Source organism: Oreochromis aureus, linkage group 8 (assembly GCF_013358895.1).
Source record: "Oreochromis aureus strain Israel breed Guangdong linkage group 8, ZZ_aureus, whole genome shotgun sequence".
NCBI lineage: Eukaryota > Metazoa > Chordata > Actinopteri > Cichliformes > Cichlidae > Oreochromis > Oreochromis aureus.
In genome coordinates, this window is record NC_052949.1 from 5,250,859 (window position 1) to 5,276,838 (window position 25,980).

At 40.5% G+C, this 25,980-nt stretch overlaps 2 protein-coding genes across 2 annotated transcripts in view; one reads left to right on the plus strand and one right to left on the minus strand.

Moving 5' to 3' along the window:
* Positions 1–24,005, plus strand: part of acsf2 (acyl-CoA synthetase family member 2) — a 44,188-nt gene extending 20,183 nt beyond the window's left edge. The window contains exons 7-16 of the mRNA XM_031759362.2: positions 2,969–3,064; positions 3,266–3,417; positions 5,690–5,781; positions 5,871–5,947; positions 18,615–18,722; positions 19,015–19,166; positions 19,803–19,944; positions 21,215–21,325; positions 21,409–21,477; positions 23,362–24,005. Coding sequence (XP_031615222.1) covers positions 2,969–3,064; positions 3,266–3,417; positions 5,690–5,781; positions 5,871–5,947; positions 18,615–18,722; positions 19,015–19,166; positions 19,803–19,944; positions 21,215–21,325; positions 21,409–21,477; positions 23,362–23,412 — 1,050 coding nt within the window. The 3' untranslated portion in view covers positions 23,413–24,005. The remainder of the gene's footprint in view (positions 1–2,968; positions 3,065–3,265; positions 3,418–5,689; positions 5,782–5,870; positions 5,948–18,614; positions 18,723–19,014; positions 19,167–19,802; positions 19,945–21,214; positions 21,326–21,408; positions 21,478–23,361) is intronic.
* Positions 5,986–17,123, minus strand: chad (chondroadherin). Its single transcript, XM_031759364.2, has 4 exons — positions 15,623–17,123; positions 12,843–13,006; positions 11,528–11,690; positions 5,986–7,166 (listed from the first exon to the last, which is right to left on the minus strand). The coding sequence occupies exons 1-3, from the start codon at positions 16,406–16,408 to the stop codon at positions 11,543–11,545; spliced, it is 1,098 nt and encodes a 365-aa protein (XP_031615224.1). The 5' UTR covers positions 16,409–17,123; the 3' UTR covers positions 5,986–7,166; positions 11,528–11,542.
* Positions 24,006–25,980: the final 1,975 nt, after the last annotated feature.

Here is a 25,980-nt window from a genome sequence, read left to right on the forward strand (position 1 = left end):
CATGTTAAATTGCGGAGCTTTTGAGTTTTCGGGATACGGTGAGGCCGTGGCGCCACGGCGAATTTCGATGACTCGCCATGAAAATCTTATTGCCTCTCGTTCTGTCATACATTGTCCGACCTTGACCAAAGTGGACACATATGATAAGGCTCCACCCTGAACATATTTCAACTGCCATATTTGACATCAGGGACAGCGCCACCTAGTGGGAACAGGAAATGTCATGTTTTACACTTTGGGGTACAGTATTGTAATGGGTGACATCTGCAGCCTCAAATTTCTCCAGGAAAGCCTTAAGGAGTTGGTCTTGGGTTACAGAGAAAACTGTGAGTTTTCGCAAAAGGGTGTGACCCCAGCAGCATGGCGAACATTGAGGTCTCGCCATGAAGAAACAAATTAGTGTAACTCAATGAAATCCAATGTGATCAGTATCAGATTTTACAGGGATGATGTCAGACCCGCCCTGAACAGATTGATATGCCCATTGTCAGGAATACGTAGAGCGCCACCTAGTGGCAACAGGAAATGTCATGTCTTTCATTTTCTTGTACTGATTTTCACAGGTTCATCGTGGCCACCTCAAAAGCGGGGAATATCACCATCAGTCCCTCTTGATGCTTCAGTGAGAAAATTGTGACTATAAACTGAACGGCGCACCCTGGTGGCAACGCAGTTCACCATGAAAGATGAAGTGGCTTTTGAGGGGCTTGAAAAGTTTAAAAAGTCTTGAAATTTGGCACACACCTCTAATGTGATGAGGGATTTCTTTTTATATGTTCATTTTCCTTGAACAGCGTAAAATGGCTCCACAGCGCCCCCTACAAAATTTCAAAACAACAGCCCCTGCTCTGTGTTTTATGTATGAGTTTGAAACCTGGCAAGCTTATTGGAGATATCAAGATGTACAAAAAGTCTCTTGGAGCAATATCCCAAATCCAACAGGAAGTCAGCCATTTTAAAATTAATGTGTAAATTTGGCGACATTTTCCCCTCTTTTCAGGCCTCATACTTTTGACGAACTCCTCCAAGGGATTTCATTAGATTTACGCGATCTCCTGTGTGGGGAATCTAAAGACCTTTGTGATGTTAAATTGCGAAGCTTTTACGTTCAGGGAAACGGGTGGTCATGGCGGCACGTGGAGTTTCAATCACTCGCCAAAAGCAGTAACCTGCTGTCGCTCAAAAACACAATGTCCAATCTCTCCCAAAGGTCGCAGGCGTGATGAGACTCGAGCTCGGAAATGTTTGTTATGCCATTTGTCAGTAATGGTTAGAGCGCCACCTAGTGGGACGACTATAATAATGGTTGAATGAGATGAAATTTTAGCTGGTGGTTAAATGCATGAATTCCATCAATGTGACATCAGATCGGAAGCGCTGGTTTTAGGTGTTGGGCTTGGCTCGACGCGCCGGGGGTGCGAGGGCCCTCATATCGCTGCTTGCAGCTTTAATTTGGTTTTGCTTTTGCTCACAGGCGGAGAGCGCTTTTCCTTATAAAACGCCGTTTTTACCGTTTCTTCCCGCAGTAAATATAAACAACGACAGTATTCAGGAAGAAAACCAAACATTGCAGATATTTTTATCATAACTCTGGTTTTACGTGGCCTATCAACACAATTTAAAAACTGGTATAAAGTCCACACTTTTTCCGTCAATTGTTCCGTCTGTCCTGCTCACATCTCCAATAGTTGTACACGTTGTCATTAATGTGGCTTCACTGCACAGCAGCCACGCCGCTTTCCTAGCTAAAACACCGGTGTCGGCACATGAGGACGCTGTCATAGCCTGTCAACGACGTTGATTGGCTGCGTATATACGAATGTGAATCGCATTATTGGCTGGACTATAGGATAAGGTGGCATCGTTCTAATCCCATACAGGAGCAGCCAGTCACTTACTGACTAACACTGCAAAACAGAATTGTTAAAGTTTTAATTTTAATTTCAATTCAGGTTAGATTTTTTTTGTGCGCAACGCAGATTTTCTGTGCGCAGAGACCGTGCCAGCAGTGCGCAATTGCGCACGTGCGCAGCTTAGAGGGAACATTGCTGCAGACCATCACTGACCCACCACCACACCGGTCATGCTGAACAGTGTTACAGGAGCCTAATGTTCTCCACGCCCTCTCCAGAGCCTTTCACGTCTGTCACATGTGCTCAGGGTGAACCTGTTCTCATCTGTGAAAAGCACAGGGAACCAGTAGTGGACCTGCTAACTCTGGTATTCTATGGAAAATGTCAGTTGTGGTCCACAGTGGTAGGAAGTGAGCACAGGGCCCACTAGAGGTCCTCAGGTCACCCTCATGAATCGTGTTTCTGATTGTTTGGTCATGCACAGTCACGCCAGTGTCCTGCTGGACATTTTGCAGCTCTGGCAGTGCTCATCCTGTTCCTTCTTGCACAAAGGAGCAGATATTGGTCCTGCTGATGTTACCTGCTGAGGTTAAGAGCCTTCTACAGCCCTGTCCAGCTCTTATAGAGTTACTATCTCATGGAATCTCCCATATGCTCCTGAGACTGTGCCGGGAGACGCACCAAACCTTCTTGCATTGACATGTATTGATGTGCCATCCTGGAGGAGCTAAACTACACCGACTCTACCCAAATGCAAAACTAGTGAAAACCATTAGAAAAGATGAGGAAGTAAAAAATGTCCAGGTGTAAAACCATTCCTGTTTTACAGGTTTGTCTCATTGTTGAGCCTCTAGTGCACATGTTGGTAATTTCATTAACACCAAAGCAGCTGAAACGGATTAACAACCTGCTAAACAACACAGCGAAACACCTGCAGTCATAATGAAGACAAAATCAATCATATCCATTTGACTTTTTCTTTCTTTTTTGCTAGTCAGAAGTTCTGAATATCTAATATTACAATCCTAAACTCATCACAAAATTTTAATTTATTATTATTTTCTTCAGTGTTATCTGTTAATAAGGTATCACGCTGTTTGATAAACTTTTACCAGGGTACAACTGGAGCTCCAAAGGGTGCCACCTTGTCACATCACAACATCATCAACAACTCCTACTTCACTGGAAGAAGACTGGGATACCACTGGAGAGTAAGTGAATTAATCGGGAATTCACATCATTAAGACCTTTTTAAATAATTTACTGATTTTTTTTTTATTTTTTATTAAAGGATTCAAACTAACGAAGAACTGATCATGTTATAAAGTACTGTGTTTTTGCTTAAAGTCTTTTCATTGCAAAGGATTTTTTTTTTTTCCTAATTTTGACTCCTTTATTTCCTGGTTTTCCAGCCTCACACTCGTGTCTGTGTGCCAGTGCCTCTGTACCACTGCTTCGGCTCTGTGGGTGGTGGGATCTGCATGGCCGTGCACGGCATCTCCATCGTCTTTCCTTCCAGGGGATACGATGGAAAGGCAAACTTGGCAGCTATCGAGAGTGAAAGGTAATGTCAGAAGTTCAGCCTAGGATTTAAAAAATAGGAGACCTGTAAGCCTACAGGGCTGTCCTGTTGTACGAGTTAACAGAAAGATATTTGATCTTTAATATGTTTAAACAAAAGGGCTAAGACTATAATCGCCTTTAAATCTGGAGCAGCGTTGTACCTTTGGGCTCCAGGATACGATCAAATTATTGCAATGCAAACTGGTTTCCACACGTCTCATGTTTCCCTGCTTAACGATGAATTTTTTTGTAACTGTAATCTGAGTGCATCTCATTACTAACACAGAGGTCTTATCTTCATATGGAATAATGGAGATTGTCTTGTGTATTTGTCTGCTCATTAAAGAGTTGATGTCAAATAGAAATGAGCTCACCATTAAAAACTTTGTGTTCATCTGAGTGTTGATGTCAAAAAGTCAAATATTGTTTTACTGCGAAAATGTCTCCCACGCTTGGCAAAGCAGAATGGATCCATGTTTTCATGTTGTTTACGCCACATTCTGATAATTTAAAAAATGTTGTCTGGTCTGATGAGTCTCAATTTCTGCAGTGAGCCAATGTGAAGTGAAATTTAATTATATTTATAGAATACAAATTCAAAAAAAAGTCACCTAAAGGTGCTTTATATTGTAAAGTGAAGCCATTACAATATTAGAAAGAACCACAGCAATCAGACTCGACCCCCTATGAGCAGCACGTGGGGACATTGGGAAGGAAAAACTCCCTTTTAGCAGGAAGAAACCTCAGACAGAACCAGGCTCAGGGAGGGGCGGGGCCATCTGCTGTGACCGGTTGGGTGTGGAGGAAAAGAGGAGAGAGCTGAAGTTTGATAACTGCTAATTAAAATGTAGCTTCAGTTTCCTGATATTGGATGTCGCAGCATTCTTTGTTGTTGTTTTTGTTTGTTTGTTTGTTTTTTGTACAGTTCTCTGTAAACCTTAGGCTACGTTCACATGTACACGGGTATTTTTGAAAACGCAGATTTTTCTTTGCATTTGGGCCTTTCGTCCACACTTAAACGGCGTTTTGGGTCACTGAAAACGGAGATTCTTAAAAACTCCTGCCAGGGTAGAGATTTTTGAAAACTCAGTTTTTGCGTTTAGGTGTGGATGGGGAAAACGGACGCTTACTCACATAACGTCAAAGGTGTGCGCCGTTTTTTATGTCACGCTGTGCGAAACATTATTGTTTACATGAGATTAAATTCTACAACAGCTGATATAGACAAAATACTGTTGCTGTTAATTTGACTATCTGCAGTTTTTACATACTTACGCAGTTACTGTCCCTCCATTTACGAAGACTGAGGCGTCGAGTGAACTTTGGGTGTGGCTTCTACATTCAACACAGACGCCGACGTTGGTTTTGAATAAATTTACTTTTTTTTTTTAAATTTATGTATGCTGTATGCATTTTGTTCATTCTTAAGTTGTGAGTCTACACAACAGCCAAAATACTGTCTTTAGTTATTAACATTTGAAATGATGAATGCACTTAAAGTAACACAAAATTAGCTGCCTGTCCAGAAAAACAAAAACTTTTCAGAAGTAAAAAACCCTGTTTAGTCTTTCCCTCCCAGGCTTCTAGACTTCTGATTGTCCAATATTTTGTTTTTAGCGGAACGGACGGAGATATTTTTTCAAAACTGCACGTGTGGGATTTCTTTTTTTTTTTTTTTTTTTTTTTTTTTTTTTACGAAATCAGAAAATCTCAGTTTTCAAAAATACCGTGAACGTGTGGACGTAGCCTTAGAGACGGTTTATAGAAATGCTGAGTCCTATGTATATACTGCCTCCATTCTTGTAAAGGGGGTAGAATTTATTATTTAGAATTTATATTAGTATAGTATTGTTTATTTTTTTTCTATCATGCTTACTATGGCTGAGAAAGCTCTGCACAAGAATTCCAATATGTCTTGACTGCTGGTTTATGGGCAAATGGAGTTTGAGGCATCAAAGATAGAACTGAATGTGTGACATCATGTCATCTGCGTACATCATTTATATACAGTCTCATCTGTGGTTACAGTCCTGCTTTCTCTCCAGTTGTTGAGTTTTTCTCAGACTCCCATACTCACCTGTTTGATAACACAAGTGCATCATAACCTTGGATACAGCTAATTTGCAGATTTGGTTTTGGGGTCATTTCCTATCTTCACACACTTTTTGTCCAAGTGTTATCATATACAGATTTATATAAATGTGTAATCAGTAACATTTGTTTTTCTTTTGTCAGGGAAGATTTTAAACACTGTCCAAATGTTCCCTTCTCAGGTGCACCTTCATCTATGGCACGCCCACCATGTATGTCGACATGCTAAACCAGCCGGACCTCGTTAAATATGACTTATCATCAGTGGAGGGGGGTGAGAAAAGAAACTGATTTATTTTCTGTTGGTATTTCCTTTTTTTCCCCACTCATGTGCTTCTGTTTGTTTACATTTTTTAACTTTAGGCATCATGGCTGGTTCGCCCTGCCCTCAAGAACTTGTGAAGAAAGTTGCATCCAATTTGGGTGTGAAGGAAATAACAGTGAGTCTTTTTATGTATTTTTTCCCCCCAATATAAGGTCAATATTTGATTTATGGGAATGATTTAATGGTGCAGTTTAACCATTGCTCACTAGGGGGAGACAAATCCTCAGAAAAACTACATAATCAAGTGAGTTCTGATTTTTAAGGTAGAGACACAACAGTAGGCGTCTTGTAGGAAGGAATCTGTAAAAAGTTTATTGGATGTTAGCACTTCCAATGTCCAGGCTGAATATACATGAATATACAAATCAGAGGAAATCCTCTGATTTGCTGTTAAATGCTTGTTTAAAAAAATGAAAAGTGACAATGCCTTACAAAGAGTTTGCTACAATGATCCTGCATTCATCTTCTTCTTGACCAGGCTAGAAAAAAGATGGCGATTCACTGATCTTGTCCTCACCTTCAGTCTTTTTGGCCACTCTAAATGTCAGTGAAGGTGTGCATGCAGAAACGAGGATGGATAAAGTGTCGTTGTTCGTGCAGCTCTTCAGGTCATCCTCTGTTTGAACTGAGCTGTTTTCAGCTCCTCCACCTTTTTAGCCAACTTTTGTCTGATTGGGTGCGTCTTCCAAACAGAAGGTTGAAACAGGAGGTGGGTGGGGCTTCCTCAGAGAACCACATTGTCTGTCCTCTGTTAGCATTAATCAGCTGATCTGCTGGGGCTGAACTCAAGGCTCTTTAAAAACATGGTTTAACATGTTGAAGAAGACACTTTTACCAAGAGCTGAACAGGAAGAATAACAGACAAGCAAGCAACCACACACACAATGGATTAGGTGATTTTTGGTTAATGGATGATGGGTGTTTCCAGTCTTTCTTTTTAAAGCTTTAAAGACAAGAATGGAAACAATCTCCTTGACACATGAGCTTATTTTAAGCTCATGTGTTTTGTTTTGCTTAGACTGAATGCACAGGGACATGATGGCAAATCTCTCAACGTTTTCCTCATTTACTTTAAAGCATCCCTTTTTTCCATCCCATCTGCTTCCACTTCATGCTTAAGTCTTCATCTTTGATATAAATGAATGAGAATTATATTTAAATCAAGTCGATGCGTGTTTGTGTGTAACTGAAGCAGACTAAGGGCGATGTGTGTGTCTGTGTTTATGCTGCTGACAGCCTCTGGCAGATGAATAGATGGAGAGTCTTTAAGTAGAAACAGTTAGCATTGCTTTCATTGTAGCCGGTCACCTGGACAGGCTCCTGCTCGGCGTCTCCTGTGGGAGAAAAGACACAAACTCAGCAGCCAAGTCAAACAGTCGGCCCTCCAAGCAGAGACCCCGCGACCTGGACTCGGTGTGCTGGACCCCAGGGCCAAGATGGAAACGTTCAGTCTGGGATAGAGGGGGAGCACACGGAGTTCTGTGGTCAAAAAGAGAAAATCATAACAGTGCAACGCCAAATCTGAGCTACTCCAAAACCACCTTAAACCTCATTTGGGATTCTGCTGTCACATTGTACCAAAGTCCAGCTGAAAACCTTTCATCACAGCCGAGATGAGACTTTATACTTGCACAAAACTGCACATCAGGCATTTGTAAAGGCCAGTGAGCATTTAACTGTCATTTAACGGTCTACAGTTTCCAGTTAATTATCGCTCTTTCAGAGATGTTTTCACAGCTATTTGTTTATCTGTCAGCAAGGCTGTAGAAAAACTACAGGGCTGACTGTTATGAAACTTGGAGAGGTGGAGCGGAGACAAAAAAAGAAGTCATTAAATTCCTCCATGTCAGAGTGCTCTTCTGTTTTAAAATAAGCATTGTGTGTGTGAAGCAGATTCCTCTATAGATCTGTTGTCTTTAGGAGCTTTTAAAGATGGGAAATTTGCTGAGAGTTGACACTGATCACATGTTAAATGTTATGATCAGCTTGGCATCAGACACTCAGAAGCTGCTTTGCATACTTTGCATTCTCTAAAATGATTTAAATACAACCTCAAAAGAGCCACACATGACAAATTAACTTGTAGTAATGACTTTCTCTGTGACTTGATCAGACTCTCACATTGCTGTGGAGGAATTTTGGACCACTCTTCTAGTGTTGCTTCGGTTCCCACCAACGTATTTAAATCAGTTTGAGGTCGGGTTCATTGCAGCATCTTGATTCTGTTGTAGATTTGCTGCTGTGCTTTGGATCGTCGTCCTGTTTCATGACCCACTGTCCCACAGCTAAAGCTCGGCTTACAGAGGTCCTCACATTTGACTCTAGAATACTTTCGCGTTCAGATGAGTTCATGGTCGACTCGAGGACTGCAAGGTGCCCAAATCGCCAATCACTTCTCAACCACTGTACTGACAGTTGGTACGAGGTGTATGTGCTGATGTTCTCCAATCTGTGCATTATAGCCAAACATCTCCACTTTGTTCCAGAAATCTTTCTTTAGTTGCAACTTTGCAGACCTAACCCAACTCCTGACAACCTTTGCAAACGAGCCATCATTGTTCAGTCTTTCTAACTGTAGAGTCTGAGGTCTAGCTCTTCTGCACTTTTGCATGCTCTGGTCTTGGGATAATTGTTAAAATAAAGGACGACACAATTTAATGTGTCACTGGTTGAATTTTCTGCTGAGTTTTTGCCTGCAAAATATAATTAATTTCTTTATTTTATTTTTGCAAATAAAAATGTTAGCGTTTATGTCTAAGTTAAATTTGTCCTCACATATAGTAGTAAAAAACTTCGTGTTTTCTCAACTAGAGCAACAACATCATCACTGATTTGTTATCTTTTTCTCTGATTCTGGTCTTATAGAAGGCTTTGAGACCAGATTTGTTATAATTTACATCAGAAAAGCTCAACTTAAAGTGGCTGTTGCTCTCCCTGCCTCATCTGCTGAACAGTTAACACAAGAAAACAATCAGATAATTACAGAAAAAGCTCACTGGTATTCCCTAAAGCCCAAGTTAAAATGTTTAGATCTTATTTTTACTTGGCAACAGGAAAAACAGACAAAAGAAACAAAAAAAGAAAACCAACAAAACTGTCTTCAAAACTACTTAAAATTGTTGATGTGCTCATTTAATTTATCAACTGCTGTATTGTGGAGGCAATTTAAAGAAAAAAAAAGCCCCTGGAAGTCACTGATCCGAAACCCTCCCAAAAAGTCAGAATATTAACACCTAAAATAATATTCTGTCAGTGCGCCCCAGGGCAGCTGTGGCTACAATGTAGCTTCCCATCACCAGTGTGTGAATGGGTGAATGACTGAATGTAGTAGGGCTGCTCGATTATGGCAAAAATGATAATCACGATTATTTTCGCTGAAATTGAGATCTCGATTATTTGACGATATTTATTTAACAATAACAATGTATTGAATAATGGCTTTAAAGATTGTCAAAAAATAATATAAAATAGTGTGCAAATACTGATTACAGTGCAAATGTTTGCAATATAAAAAATAAATGAAAAATGTAAACATCTATGTTTAGTGAACTTCAAAATACTGCACAATATTTGATCCACGTCTGACTCCATAAACCCATAATGTTTCCACCAATGTTCCTCAAATATTTCATGTGTCTGAGCGAACACACAAACTCCCTGAGCGATCCCTTGGACCACTGTGAGCGACATCAGACGTGTGCACTGTGGTCACGCCAGCATCTAATCCATCCAAGTTACATGGTTTATTAAAATAATCAAATTACAGCATTTACATTTATGTTAGACTACTTTTAATTAACTGTTTTAGCCCACTTACAATGAAAATTTAAAAAATCCTGTTCATGACCTGTGTAGTATGTTAACACTATTGGAAGTAAAAATAACTTGAACTCCAATTTTGAAAACACAACTTTCTTTCTTTTCTTTTCTTTTTTCTTTTCCATAAAGCGCTGACTTGTATTATAAGTCTGTGGTCTGGGAGAGAGTCTGTAACTCTCTGTCTGCCAAATACAGTATATAATGACCAATGCTGGGCAATTAATTATAGTTACTACTTCAAAAAAGTAACTCAGTTTGGCAAACAACAAAATTTTTTGCAGCTATTTATTTTTTTTATGCAGCCAAGGCATTTTTAAATAAACATTTCAAACTATTTACAGAACAATCAGCTGTTCTGCATCAAATCTGATGCCACACAAATTATTTGTGCCACTCCAAAAAATCATTTCTGTCCACTATGAGATAAAGGAGAACAACAGCCTGATACCTGCAGGCCTGACAACAGGAGATGTATCACTCCTGTAACACCTGTAACATTCAGCAGCCGCCTCATTGTTCTGACACACACAACAAAACTATTGACTACACTACACACTAACTACACACTAACTACACAAGATTTGCGCTAAACATCTCAAATCTCTCACATCTCAGAACACCGCCGTCACTCCTAAAACTTCCCCCCGTTTCTTAACAACTAGATGCCACGTTGCCATATCATTTTTTGATTGGTCGACACGGTACTTTTTTCGACCAATAGGAAAGGGTGGGGGGTTTTTGGTTTTGTTTTTGCTCACAGGCGGAGAGCGCTTTTCCTTATAAAACGCCGTTTTTACCGTTTCTTCCCGCAGTAAATATAAACAACGATAGTATTCAGGAAGAAAACCAAACATTGCAGATATTTTTATCATAACTCTGGTTTTACGTGTCCTATCAACACAATTTAAAAACTGGTATAAAGTCCACACTTTTTCCGTCAATTGTTCCGTCTGTCCTGCTCACATCTCCAATGGTTGTACACGTTGTCATTAACGTGGGCTCACTGCACATCAGCCACGCCGCTTTGCTAGCTAAAACACCGGTGTCGGCACATAAGGACGCTGTCATAGCCTGTCAGCGACGTTGATTGGCTGCGTATATACGAATGTGAATCGCATTATTGGCTGGACTATAGGATAAGGTGGCATCGTTCTAATCCCATACAGGAGCAGCCAGTCACTTACTGACTAACACTGCAAAACAGAATTGTTAAAGTTTTAATTTTAATTTCAATTCAGGTTAGATTTTTTTTTTTTGTGCGCAACGCAGATTTTCTGTGCGCAGAGACCGTGCCAGCAGTGCGCAATTGCGCACGTGCGCAGCTTAGAGGGAACATTGGTTTCCACACCACTGAAGTCGTTTTACCTCTCTTTTCAACCAACGGCATTCTTTCTTCAGCAGCCATTATCCTCTCCTCTCCAAATAACTTCTGCTTAGCTTTCCGAGCTTCCCTCGGGTCCTCTTAATTGTTGTGACGCGTGTTCGAAACGCAGAGAGGTGCGCTCGATTTGCCACACGGAGCAGCGCGAGAGTAAAGCACGAGGGAGGTGCTAATAATCGTCTCAGTCATTTTTAATGATCGTTGAAAACCCAGATCGTAATCGAGATTAAAATTCGATTAATTGAGCAGCCCTAGAATGTAGTGTAAAGCGCTTTGGGGTCCTTAGGGACTGGGTAAAGCGCTATACAAATGCAGGAAATTTACCATTTAAAAACCAAAAATTGTTTTCAATATTTTAATCGGTGAGCTTTAGAGGTGCTGATGCTCCAAGCCCAGGTTGACGGTCTTCATGCACCACCTCCTGGCTGCAGCTTCATATTCTGAGCAGTAATGTACATTTCCTCTTCTTGTCATGGCTTGTTCTGTGGCAGATACCTGTGGGCTGTGAGTTCATTGGCGCATGCCCTTTTTGGTCCTCGCTGTCTTCGGTCTGCAGCGCTTGAAGCCAGTGATGTCTCTGACTTGCTTGCCCTTATGCTGATTCGGAGATGCGCACAGTGCATCTGGACGGTTTGGGATCGGGATCGAGTCCATCCACCTGCAAAAAGCCAAAATATGAGAAGCATGAAGGAGCATCTTTCTTATTTAATATAGTGTGTGAACCTTATCGGGCGATTACTGTCCGATAACTATCAAGCTGCTCCTGTGTTTGTAGCTGTCAGTGATGCTGCAGGAGTTTGCTGGTTGGTTGAACAGACTGATTCTTTAGCCTCGACAAATGTTGGATGACTTAGCAAAAAACGTGGTGCAGAAAGTTCCCAGAGGAGGAATCATAGTGACTTTAGAGTCAGTGGCGCTACCAGCAGAGTTTAGAGTAAAATTACATGAACGATACGAATGGATTGTATGTTACAAATTTCATGGCAATCAGGATGAAGAGAAGTAACGTTATTAAAGTAGCACAAAGACTTCATGTGAGAAACTGATGTATCCACCATATCATCATTATGTGGGGAATTTAGCTATTTGGGACCTCAAGGTTTTTATTTTATCTTTTTTTTTTTTTTTTTTTGAAGGACCATATTTAGGTAATATTTAAGTAATTTTTTTAATGCAGTTATTTTCTGCAAAGGAAACCTTGCATTCTTTCCAGTGGCCACTAGGGGGCAACTCACTGAAGGTTGAAGAAATCTGAGAAACTGCTTTACATTTCTTGATTTTATGACCTCAGGGGGAAAAAATAATTTCCTAACGAGTTTATTGTATTACAGAAATCTTATTCAACCCAGCATGATGCTCACTTTGTAACCGATTGGCTCGTGTAGAGTAGAAAAGAGATGTGAGATGTGAATTACTGCTAAACTAAGTCTCTGAGTAATGGTTGTTTGAAGCATAGTATAAATGTGCTTTTTGTGTTGTCTTTTAAAAAAGTGAAAATTCTGAAATCAGAAGAATAGTTGGACTTATTTACAACATAAATGTGCAATTCTGCCACAGTTTGTGTTTATAATATTTAAATATATCACAGTTATCATCACGTGCATATGATGACATCGCTGCTTTAATAATCTGAGCTCTTTACAGTTAGAATATGAATGAATTATTTTGTGGCTTTTATTCTTTTCTTTTTCTTTTTCTAATTTTTTTTTTTTTTTTAAATAGAAAAATATCAAAAGTCAAAATATTTAAAGATCCCCTCATTCCAGGAATCCTACTCGATCGTTAGTTGAAGATGAGCTTTGAGTCTTACTTGCGCAGTGGAGCTATCTGGCAGCTGCAGTTCCACGGGTTGTTGAAGAGGGTGAGGTTGGTGATGGCGTTGAACTGGAGGCTTTTGGGAATCGACTTTAGCCTGTTGTTTTCCAGGTGAAGCACCTTGACCGCTGTCACACCGGTAAACGCGCCGTCGGATAACTAGAAAAATGCAGAGCAGCACATGAGCTGTATTTTATTTCTGGTTTTTTTTAAGGAAGTGGAGACTTGTGTGAAATGTTGGTAAAAATCCCGGGATATCCTCCATATCTGTCCAGGGTGTGTGGGGTAAGGGTGGGGGCAGAGCGAGGGAGTCATGCCAGCGTTTTTCCTCTTTGGATAAGTGTTGGTGCAGGAGGAAGGATGAGAGGAGGCTTTCATCCCAAACACTGACAGTCTGTGAACTCTTTCTTTGCTTCACGGGTGCTAAAAGCTTCAGAGAGGTGCTACATGAACTGACGTACATCAAGTGTCGTCTCCACCAGCAGGAGGACACGGGCGGATGAGAGGGGAGCAGAGCTTTGCTTGTTTTATGTAAAACTGGAGGAGAAAAGGCCATTTGGAAATTTCCACTGCAGAGCGAGAAGTCGCTGAGGCTCTGGTATTTTGAAGGAGTGAAAGATGGATGACTTCCAGCCTGGTCGAGGTGTGTTCACTCCTTCTGTCGTCTCCCTCTTCGGGCCGCTGCCAGGAAGGCTCGCAAAGGCCCCAATTGTCCATTCAGCTGGGCCAATGGCAGGCTAAAAATACTCCTCTTTCATGCACCGTGGAACACCCTGACTCTATTTACCTGTCTCCTCAACCCTCCTTACCTGTTTACAGGACCCTCACAGCCAAAGCAGAAAACGCCTCGCTGAAAATAACACTTGTGCAATAATTAGACTCGGCCACACTTGGCCATACTCCAGCAAACAAAAACAAACTAAAAATACCAGCATTTGGCTGGAAATCTGCTTAATCTGCCCCGGTTGTGTGTGCTGGAGTCGGCGCCTCCTGCTGCTTCCACCTGGCTCGCGCACAGCCTCAGCGTGAGAAGCTTGTTATTTTACAGTTTACCTTTCTGGGATGCCTCCATATTTTGGCACAGGTACACTCAAATATTGGATTAACCCTGGAGTATGAGGCAAACATGCTCTCGAAGAGCTTAAACTGTGCGCGCTCCTGCTGCAGCTGATATGGAGGAACAGATGGGCGTCCCACAGGCTGCTGTGAAAACATCTGTCTCATTAGGTTCAACTCACTCTGTCTCACACGGGGTATTATGGTCTGTTTTAATCTAATTTCTGGACACTTTCCAGTTTAAATACAGCAGTGATGAGTAAAACTGCACTCCAGGGCACAATGGAGGACCCACAGTTGATGGAGTCACTTCCTCTGACATCTTTGGGTTGTACTTTTGACCTGCCGTCATTGAAGAGGCTGATTGGAACGTGTTTTTAAAGGCACCGGTGAGATCATAAATGTAAAGTCCAGCTGGAATAACCGGTATATGCATTTAACTCTCATTTCCCCTTAAAAGCTACAAAGAGGTTCGAGTCTTACTCCTCGCTGACTGACAGGATTGGCTTGTTCCACCCTTTAATTAAATCTGTAATTGGCTGCCAGGTGCCAAAATACTGAGCTTGTGCTTAATGGATGACCCTGAATTATTTATCCAAAACAGTTTCTCGGTACCTGGTTACAGCATGAACCACAAAAGAAATAAATAAATAAAAACTAAGGGCCTGGTTGAAGCTTTAATGCACACCTCTGCTCTCAGATTCTGTTGTTTGACAGGCTGAAGAAAAATCATTCTTTACACGCCTGCATGTCACAAACTTGTGACTCCTCAGTTTAAACTAAGCATCTCAAAATCCCCTGATTATGTAAACTGTTGTGGTCCTTGTCTTTGAAAAGATGTGTTGAATCACAGTTTTGATCGCCACATATCAAATCTCGTACGTATACTCTGAAACCTGTGCGGCTTTATAATAAGTTCACTTATGAATCTGTCTGCATTTGCTAATTCACTTCAAACTAAAGCTTAAAGCTCAAGGTCATACTTGTAGACTGTTTCTTTTCTTAATCTAAAAAATTAAAATAAATGTGTTTTATGCCCACAAATTGAACATGTAGTAGAGTTAGGTTTAATACGCACATGCTTCTCAGTGGAAGATCAATTCTTAGAACTTCACAGCTTTTTGCTAAACTCCTGCTCTGATCTGGATCCGGAGAAAGATCCCGTTTGTTTAAACACATGTGTACCCTTGAGCATCAAACATCTGCTTTCGAGAGATGGAAAACTACAGCAACAGCTTTGTATTATAAGCATAAACTGAGACACGTGTGGAGGAAGTGGGAACGCCCAAGAACACAAGACTGACTTTACAGCTGACATAAAGAGTGAGATTAATCATGGGATTAATGAGAGAAGACTATTGTGGGGGCACGTTTGTTCTTACATGTTACAAGGAGCATGGTTTGGAAACTGCACTCATGTAAATTTGTACTTTTTAGGGAAGCAAATATTAAGTCAGACATGCAGAGACCTTATGACATAACTGATTTAGTTCGGCACAATGTTTTCTTAAAGCTGAGCCAATTAATTCAAAAGACCTTTACAAAGGCTGGCTTGTACGTTTCTTCTAAATAATCTGAAGATATTTAAGAGTCTACAAGAAGTTTGAAAAAGACCTAATTTCAACAGGTTGTTTAAATTTCAAGCCAAAACTTCTAGCAGTGGCGTTTGTCAGGCTTGATGCTTTGCCAGTAGTAAGCCCAGTAAAACCACAGACTGACCTTCTCCAGACCCATGTTGTCCAGGTGTAGTTTCTCCATGTAGCGCCCAAAGCTCTGGAAGGCGTTGTCAGGGATAGTCTTCATGGGGTTCTTCCCCAGCGTGAGCTCCTCCACCACCCGCAGTTTGCTCATTGCCACGCTGGGATAAGTGGACATCTTGTTGCCGTCCAGGTGAAGTATGGCGAGGTTCTCTACGTCATCCAGAGAGCTCGGATGCAGTGTCGTCAGCTCGTTGTTGCTAATGTGCAGCCAGCGCAGGTCTTTGGCACCTGAGAAGGTCCCCTGACGGAGCTCCCGCAGCTTGTTGTCACTGAGCTGCAGAACAAAGAGGTTGATCATCGGGGAGAAGATGCCCTTTGGCAGGTTGCTGATCTGGTTCCCGTCTAGGTGGAGGTAGGTGAGCTCGGTGAGATCCTCAAAGGCGCTGGGCTTGATGGTGCTGATGTCATTGTTAGACAGGTAGAGGTAGACGAGCTTGTTCAGCCCCTTGAAGGCCTGGGATCCGATCTCTCGGAGGTGGCAGTGTTGCATGTGCAGAGAGATCAGACCCTTGCTTTCGCTGAAGGCCCCTGTGGGTATGCTGCCCAGGTTGTTCCTCTGCAGGTTCAGCAAACGGGTGGCCTCCGACACCTGAGGGATCTTCTTCAGCCCCACGTTGTCACAGATGACGTGCTGAAGGTCACCGTGGCAGTGACACTCGCTCGGGCACTGGGCCGGGGCGCCCCGCACTATGATGCCCAGCATCAGGAGGCAGGTCCACAGCAACAACCAGCTCACACAGTGCATCCTGAAAAGCTTTTAAATGTAACTCAGGTCAGTTAGAAAAATCCTGCAAAAGTGTCAGAGGTCTGCAGAGAAATGTGGAGAGGAAAGGCGAACGCTTGATCCTGTTTGTTTGTGCTGAGAAACAGACGGACAGAGGAGGAGAGAGGAGGTGGGCAGAGCTGAGAGACACTTTGAGAGGAGGATGGACAGAGCACACAGCACTATTTATAACATTTACTTGAGGAAAAATACTGAGGAGGGCCTGCCAGGGTGTTGGAGTGAGAAATCTGCAGGAGGAAGTCGACTGTCTGAGAGTTTAACCCTAAATGAGCAGAAAGGTGAACCTCAACTAGTCTTTTTCTTTGCAGCTGGCTTCGTTTTTGCAGGACTTGCAATGAGCTTGCTGCAGGATGCACACCTTCAGACAGTTGATAAGAGTTTGTAACGTTTGATTAACTTCCAGGTGCATGTTAGACAACGTGGCACGAGGTCAGGTTGGCTCTGTGCTCGCTCCCTGACATCGCTATTGTTTTTTCAGTCTGCGGTGGCAGGAAAAGGAGCCACTCCTGTGCAGCTGTTTTATAACCTATAATAGTCTCCAGATGGCTTTTAAGTCTATTGCAAAAAAAGATACTTCCATCATCACAGCAGTGAAAGTTTTAGATGCCACTTTACATTCCTGTGTGCATTCCTTTGTTTTGTGGTATCATGCAGTGGTATTTTTCCAGACCTCTGTGCAAATGATGGAATGGCTTAACTTTTTTTTTTTTTTTTTTTAATGAATTTGATTGGCTCAGGTTAGTGCATGGTTTGGCTTCAGGTGCGTGCGTTTATGAGATGAATGAACCCACCCAGGATAAACGGAATGTAGAGTTTACTTAACAAATCTAACATTTTATTGGCAATATTGTTTCCTCTGTGACTTTCCAGGTGAACGTTTTCACTGTAGCTCCTGTAAATTTCCCTAAAAGTCCCGTCTCCAGCAAAGTTGGACCTTTTTTTCTACAGCTGACTGAACCACTGAACCTGAACACTACTGTAGTTTACTCTATTCAATAGTATAGATGTATATGAATGCAAATATTTAATCTGTAGTGCACCTCCTGCTTCTAATAAATGTAGTAAAGAAAGTTAAATAGATGATATACAATATAAACCAAATTTTAGAGGGTAACATGGTCAGAAATGGATGTACTGCATGACAGTAATTGAGTGAATATAAAAAGAGCTAAGAACTCACACGTGTAGTTAAAGTAGAAAAATGACTCCATTAGTTTTACTTTGTTAAACCTTATTTTTCTGCCATGATGGATATTTTATTTTGAAATGTTGAATAATCTCTCAAGACAAAAGTAATGAAGTACATTAGCTGTGTAACATACAATAGAAAATAAAACACTGACTATGGTAAGAATTTATTACCGCTAAATTATTTTTATTAATTCATTTTTAAGTAATAACATCAGATATTTTTCATTTTCAACTTTGCCTCTGAAAAGTTTAAGCCTTTTTCTCCTTTTATATACCACTGAGAACTGCTTTATTTTAGATTAGAGATGGATAAATAGCTCCTCCTGGGATCCTGACTTGGATGGAGTGTGAGTTTATCTTGCTTTATTATTTTCGTTTGTATATCTTTATTGTTTAACTGTGGTGGTGTCTAGTTTTATTTTTCCTTAACATTCATTACAAACTGTTCTCTTTTTGTGTGGTTCATTCACATACAGTATTATACTATGATGCAGTCAGTGTGTCATCATAGTATCATAGCATTATGTGATTGGTCAGATCAGCCGTGTTGGTCCACTGTGCACCGCCAAAAACCCCTCTGAGCCACTGGGGCATGGATGGATACAGGACCTCTGGAGGCGCCCCCTAGTGTCTGACACTGGCACTTTCTTTGTTCTGATGCATCCTGTAGATAAACTATTTGGTTTTTATTGTGGGGAGTTTTGGCTTGGGTTTGTTTGGGTTTTCTTTTTTTTTTCTTTTTTTTTGGTACTCTGCTGACTCTGAGCAGCTTTTGTGGTAAAGCAGGTACACACCCTGCTGGAGGAGGCTGCTGGCATCGGGGTGTGTGGTGGTGGTGGCTTGTCCTGCAGTGTTATATACTTTACCTCAGACGTTAAATGCTGTGGTCGTTCTACACTATAACATTTTTTTTTTTAAAGTATTATTTGGAGTTCACTGTGTTTCAGTCCCACCTGCTCATATCATTGTTTGACAGATTGGATATGGCACCACGGAGAACAGCCCCGTGACGTTCCTCTCATCCCCACTGGACAACGTGGAGAGAAAGACTGAGACTATCGGCTACATTACAAATCACTTGGAGGTAATTTGGCATGCTTCTCAATATAAATACTGAAATGCATTAAAATAAGATTTATTTTGAGTGCAAAAACTAATCCAAACAAATCAGCAGAGAAGAAAAATTTTAATGTGACAAACAGTTATTGTTGAGGATGAATATTCGGGGAATATAGGGCAAAAAAACAAAGTAATGGTTTCAAAGAAAGCTTCTACTAGACTGAGTGAATCAAAACTTCACTTCCTTAACTTTGTGCAATTCGCCAAAAAAACATTTGGTGAATTAAAGTATGAATCATGAGTCACCTGCTCCACAGGCTAAAATAGTGGACCCTACAACTGGGATGGTCGTACCTGTGGGTACCTCGGGGGAGATTATGATCAGAGGATACTGTGTGATGTTGGAATACTGGGATGACAAAGCAAAAACAGATGAGTGCATCACTAAAGACCGATGGTACAAAACTGGGTAAGTTTAATACTGTTGACCATAGTATTTTATTACAGCGATTAGAGCACGCTGTAGGTATTACGGGTACTGAGCTGTGGTGGTTTGAATCATATCTATCTGATAGACTCTGGTTTGTTCATGTAAATGGAGAGTCCTCTTCACACACTAAGGTTAATTATGGAGTTCCACAGGGTTCAGTGCTAGGACCAATTCTGTTTACATTATACATGCTTCCCTTGGGCATTATCATTAGAAGGCATAGTATACATTTTCACTGCTATGCAGATGACACCCAGCTCTATCTGTCCATGAAGCCAGGTAACACACTAGTTAAACTGCAGGAATGTCTTAAAGATATAAAGACCTGGATGGCCGCTAACTTTCTGCTTCTAAATTCAGATAAAACTGACGTTATTGCACTCGGCCCTGAAAATCTTAGAAATACAGCATCAAACCAAATGCTTGCTCTGGATGGCATTACCTTGGCCTCCAGTAACACTGTGAGGAACCTTGGAGTAATCTAAAATGCAACTGAGTATTTTCTACATTTTCAGGCAGCTAGGCTTTAAAAATGACTTCTGATTCTGTTAAAAGGCTGATTCTCTCCCATCCTTGTTCTTGTGCATTTAACTGTTTCTTTGTCCTCTTGGCCAGCGACATTGGCAGGATGGATGCATACGGCTACTGCAGGATAGACGGCAGGATTAAAGACTTGATCATCAGGGGAGGAGAGAACGTTTACCCAGCAGAGATTGAGCAGTTTCTGCACACACACCCCAAAGTTAAAGAGGCACAGGTGAGCTCAAACAGCAAGGCCTGAGCAGTAAACCTAGAGGGTATTATAGGAAAACAAGAAGGGAGACTAACCATACTCAATTATTTCCTATAAATTCTGTCGGTGAACTTCAGAAGCGCACAAAGTTTTATTTTATCAGACTGGCGTACACTAAGATTGCTACAGCAGAAATGATATTTTACTGAACATTGCTGCTTCCACACACTGCAGAAAAAGTCTTGTTAAAACTGTGTTACAAGAGTGCGGCTTTATTGTGTGTCATCAGTCTGAATTCCTTAACTTTTATTAAAGCCTATTGTGCATTATTTACAAGTCCAAAAGGCAGGGTGGCCCCTCCAACACACCACTCCCCCCATCGATGTGGTTAGGTCCATAATTGTTGGAAAGACACATTTTTGTCTCTGTACACCACCTCAGTGGACTTTAATCTAGAGGTCAAGAATGCAGACTTTCACCCTTTTTAATTTTATGGGGAGGTAAGATGAAATTTTGCATTCCAGTTTCAGTTAAAAGCCAACAAGAATGAGAGCACACATAGGATTTATATAAAAACAAGTAATGGAAAACTTATTACAGTGTCGTTTAGTATAAATAAGAAATAATAACAAGCTTCTGTCGAACTTGGGTTTCACAGCCGTTCACTGTAAGACTCGGTATCTGGTCTAGAGGTTCATGAGTGATTTTAAAAAAACAATCCTAAGTATTTAAAACTGTGGAAGTTTGTCCAATTACTTTTGAGCCTCCTGAAAATGTGTCTTTAATCCCTTTGTAGCTGAGCCAAAGATTTTTGCACTTCAGTCACATTTTGATTCTTTGATTTAAAACCCGCTGCGGTGGTGTAGAGATGACAAATGCATCAACTGTATATTGCAAAAATTAACCAACAACATAAAAATAAAGTATTATAAAAAAAAAACATTTAAAGTCACAGGAAAAACCATAGTGTCAGTGGAATGTTGGTTAATAACATGCAAAGTGGTCCCCAGACTTTGCCTTGTTTTCAGTTAGGATACCCCCAAGAACATTTTAAGAAAATATTAACATTTACAATTTTTTAAATTTAATTATATTAACCCCTGAAAGAGTGTGTCGTGACTTGGCTTAATCTTTTGGCCCTTCATGTGATGTCTAATCCTCTGTATTTGGCTTAGTTTTGATCTTTGTGTGCAGCATTTTAACCTCAAAAGTTCTGTTAAGGTATTTAAGATTTTGTACTGCTGACTGTTTGCTGTGTGATTCTAAATGTTCCTCGTTTCCTGCTGTCTTTCAGGTGGTGGGAGTTAAAGATGAGCGTATGGGTGAGGAGATCTGTGCCTGCATCAAACTGGTGGACGGAGCAGACTGCACTGCAGAAGAAATCAAAGCTTACTGCAAGGGACAGGTGGGGGACAGTTCCCGTCTCATATTTCATAATGAGCTGGAATTGTTGCACCATAATGAGCTCTGTTCATTTGCTCCTTTCAGATCTCCCACTTCAAGATTCCTCGTTACATACTCTTTGTAACCAGCTATCCGCTCACGATCACTGGAAAGGTAATTTCCTCAGTCCTGGCTCCTCCACCGAGCTCATAAAAAGCAGGAATTTCTTCCAGGATTCTTACAAATGACATAAATTACACATCAGCAGGTTTAATAAAATGTCATTCATCCTGAGTGAAAAACACATCTGTATTTAGCAGCTGCTGTAGCAGTCTGCAATAATTTAGGGGAAGGAGAAATCCAGGATAAAAACACAAACTCCCCTCTGGTTCTTGTGTTTCTCTCGTGGGATGCTATTTAATATAATTTGCTGTAGACTTGACCCTGTGTTTGAACAGGCCTGCCCTGAATGCTCTCAGACAGGAGGGACGGGAAGCTATTAGCTCGTCTGCACGCACACTATGGCCTGTTAGATGAATCCCAGAGGGGTGGCAGGCCGTACTCGACCTGGACCAACAGATCAAATCAGATAAAACCAAAACCTCGATTTGAGATTCCTTCTAAATGGATCAAGTATGATATATGTAAAACTTTAAGAAAAATGCAAAAAATGTTCTGCTTTCATATTATTATTATTATTATTATTATTATAACAACATTACTCATTTGCGGTCTGCTCGGATCAGCTGGTTATTGTTTGTGGCATTCAAACACATGTGGGAAGTTGCAGAGTGCCCTCTGATGGACAGCATATGCAAAATCAATGCTTCAAACATTGATCGAAGGGTGTTTCTCTTGTCGTTTGTTTAATTTTAAATTTTATTTATCGTGTAGTATTTTAGTTGAGCTCTAAAAATGAACATCACTCCGATAAATGTGAATGTTAGGAGGAAATTCTCCATGGTCCAAAACTACTGGTGCATTTTTGGTTTGCTTGGAAATTTCTGTGTTTAAAGAAGCCAAACGACAGGAAAATGCACAAACTCGGGTAAATCTGACCATAAGGCTGTATTCATGTCAGTAGTTTGTATATTCTGCAGTGATGTAGCAAATGCATTGTGCTGGTTTAAACTGATTTTTGCCATTTAAGAAAAAAAAATATTGTTGGTATTTACGAAGAGAGCAGAGTGACAAGTTGCATGTAAGAGTAAGTCGGAGACTGGTCCTTTTGCATGTGTATTTCTGGGAGTTCTTGTCTTGAGGCATAAAATAGGGGGGATATTTAAATCAAATGTGCACACTGATTTACGTTTACCACACGCTATTTAGCACTAATGCTGCCAACATTTAACGCAGAGAAAAAGCATGTCTTTTTTTTTTTTTTCCCTTTAGAAAACGGCACAACTTCTGTAAATCACCCGTAAAACTAACCACACCCATGAGCACTATTTGGGGTTTGCATTCACATGTTGTTTTGACTTGTTTAGTAAATGTGTAGCGCTTGGTGGCAACAGCTGTAAATCCAAGCTGACGCACCTAAAAGTTCATCCAGTAGGTGGATGAGATGTAAAAAATCGAGCCTCTCTGAGTTGTTACGAGGTAGGAAATTATTATCCATAGATGTCAGGCCAGAAATAAACATGTTTATTTCTGCTGTAAAATTGTATAATTTAACAAGGGAGTCAGTGAGGACTGACTTACTTTTGGAGGCAGCCTTAAGTGGTCATTAGAGGAAGTAATCGAATTAGATTCACTTGTAGTTTTGGCAATTTTCAGAGATGCATTTGACATCTGAGTGCTCAAAGCTGTTATGAAAGACTCTTAGATTGATTTAAAATAATTGTTTATTGTAGTGGCCCCAGTTAGTGACAGATTTTAATTTGCGTTCTGATTTCTAATGAATTACATGGAATCATCAGCATACAATAAAACACTCGACCCCATATAGTAATCGGTTTTTATATATTCATATATTTTGACACTGCAGATTTGTCCATTTAATGCTCCTGCAAAAACAGTTTTTGTCAATTCATGTCATTCTTCTTTTTGTCTTTCCAGATCCAAAAGAACAAACTGCGTGAACAGGTTGAGAAACAACTGAAAGAGTGAAAATGAAAAGCTATGAACTGTACAGAGGGAATTTCATTAATACGTGTGCATGTGTATATATCAGATACCAAAGACACAAATTGGGATTGTCAGAAATGGCCAACAGAAAACGCCTCAAGATCTTAAAACATCTGAAGAGACAACCTGAGCATCCTGTGGAAATTCGGCTGAAATGCCACATGGCTGTATGTATGACAATGTATACACCTGTACACCCCCCCACCCCCACCCCCAATACAGCATCCTGCACTATTTTAAGGGCCCTTTTTAAGTGCTTTTGACTGTATAGACAGGAGCAAAGTTGTAAAGTTTTTAAAATAATTTTTAATGATTGAAGTCTTTTTTTTTTTTTTCAAAAATGTGTAGGTTTTGTAAAATCCTACCGTTTTATTACATGTGAGTACCTGGAATGTGAATCCAACACTTGCAGGAATGATGTAATTTGAGATTTTTTTTATTTTTATTTTTAGTGCTGTTGAGGCACATGCTAATTTTTAATTTGCAAAAATTTATTAAAAAAAATCTTCATTATATGAACTTGAAATAAACCTTTTTACAAATTATTAAAACCAGGCATGGGCGTTCCTCTTGTTACGGGAAGAGTGAAGGTGTTTTTTATTGTCCTCGATGGCAGGTGCAGGCCTCTTAAGCTCTTGAAATGCCATTCAGAAATATGCACACATGTTCCAATTTATAAAATGTGAGCTTTAAAGTGAGTGAGCATTGTTCAGAGCTGTAAAGAACTTCCTGACCAGGCTACATGTGCAGTTCACCTGACGCTGGGCTGCTGGATCGGGTGTCGTCTCCTGTCTAGACCTGAAGGACTCGGCCCAGAAATAGCCCTTAAGAGCCCAAAAGAAAACAAACTGTGCTCCTGGCTCTTAAGAGAAAACCTCAAGGTTTATTTAGCATTTTTTTTATTTAACATATTTTGGGTTTGGATTAAATGTTTCAGGACATGGTAACCCTACCATGCGCCAAGTACAGGAGGTGGTTTTAACAGGGAAAGGCAAAGGAATGTAAATTTCAAGGAGGAAAAATGGGATTTGAGACAAAGAGTGAGTTTGTTCTCTTTTCAGACTCAAGACTTTTGTTTTCAATTTGTCACCATGCATTCCTTTGATTTAGAGGTTATTACAGGTGATACTAATAACCAAACTGTTCTCCAAAGAGGTGAATGCATTGGAGGTGCTTTTTTTTTTTATGGCAACTAAAGTATCTTGGACTCCCTCATGTGGCAGGAAAAAGCACACAAAAAGGCCAAAAACTGACCTTTGACGTGCACCATGGTGGAAAATTTTGCAGACTGGAGGCGACCAGAATAATTTGTTGAGCAAATTTATTTTGGATGAGGAAAAACATCACTTGCATTCTTGTGGCATTAAGTTAGGTTTGTCTTTTTCCTGCTTCAAAATGACAACGCCTCCATAAAGAAATGCTTGTCCCCACTTTGGTGTGGAAGAACTGCACCGATCTCTGAACCTCAACCACATCCAGAACCTCTGGAGGGAGGAGTCGGAGTAGATTCAGCATCTGGGGCCTGATGTATAAATACGTACACAAAACCATGCTTGCATATTTTTTTTTTCCTCTACACATAATGTGATATTTAAAGAGGAACAATTTGCAAACCACATGCAACCTTCAGGCCATGTCTACGTGTTTGTTTCAAACCTGAAAAATATTGTAGTGGGAAAGGTTGTGTTGGCTCAGAGAACATATCGCATGTGGTGCACATTTATGCACTAAATCCAGAAAGCTGATCTGGTGACTTATCTCTTCCAATCAATGACTGTTAGATTAGAAAAATGCAAGCCATTATTATACAAAGTCACGCACTTTTAGACTGAGAAGCCATTTTAATCCTCTTCCCTTGTTATTTCAAGTAGATGACAGATTTAAAAATCAATCTGAAGTGGTGTACTTACGTTTTGGTGGACCTAACTGTATATCAATGATGCATCATCTGGGTATTTTCATCGCCTTCCAGGAAATAAAACACAAGATCCAAACATAAGCCAGTAACAGACAATTACTCATGAGATACTCTTTGATGTCACATGTTAAGCAAAGAAATAACATGTTATTGGTTAAGTCTATTCTTGGTTTAGTATACAAGACAATGGTTAAGAGGGACAATAGCATTTCAAGTAGCAAAGATTGAGTTTTATGGATTTCTGGATGTATCCTCCAAAAGGATTGAAAGAATATGTGAAGAGTGCAGTAATGTCAGGCTTTTGATTTTAAGCTTAAGATGTAATGTACGTGCATTTCAGGTTGAGTGTTTAGAATACAAAGTTAGAGAGATGAGGCTAAAGTTGGTTTGGACGTGTGCAGAAGAAGGAGAGTGGATATATTGGACGAAGGAAGCCTGAGCTGCCAGGCAGGAGGGAAAAAAAAACCTGGGAGAAGATTTGTGGATGTAGTGAAGGATGAGATGCAGAGGATTGGTGTGACAAAGGACGATGTTCGGATAGGTTTAGATGGAGGCAGATGACCCCCAGAGGGAGAAGTGGAAAGAAGAATTTCCTGATCTTACTGACCACTGAGAGGGCTTCAGACTCGAAG

What these genes read in the sequence shown, in the direction of transcription:
- chad (XM_031759364.2), bottom strand. Translation starts at nt 16,408, where the DNA reads ATGCACTGTGTGAGCTGGTTGTTGCTGTGGACCTGCCTCCTGATGCTG. An exon ending in ACAACATGGGTCTGGAGAAG is followed by an intron (nt 13,007 to 15,622) that starts GTCAGTCTGTGG and finishes GCATTTTTCTAG; the next exon opens with TTATCCGACGGCGCGTTTAC. An exon ending in CAGATAGCTCCACTGCGCAA is followed by an intron (nt 11,691 to 12,842) that starts GTAAGACTCAAA and finishes GGCTTTTTGCAG; the next exon opens with GTGGATGGACTCGATCCCGA.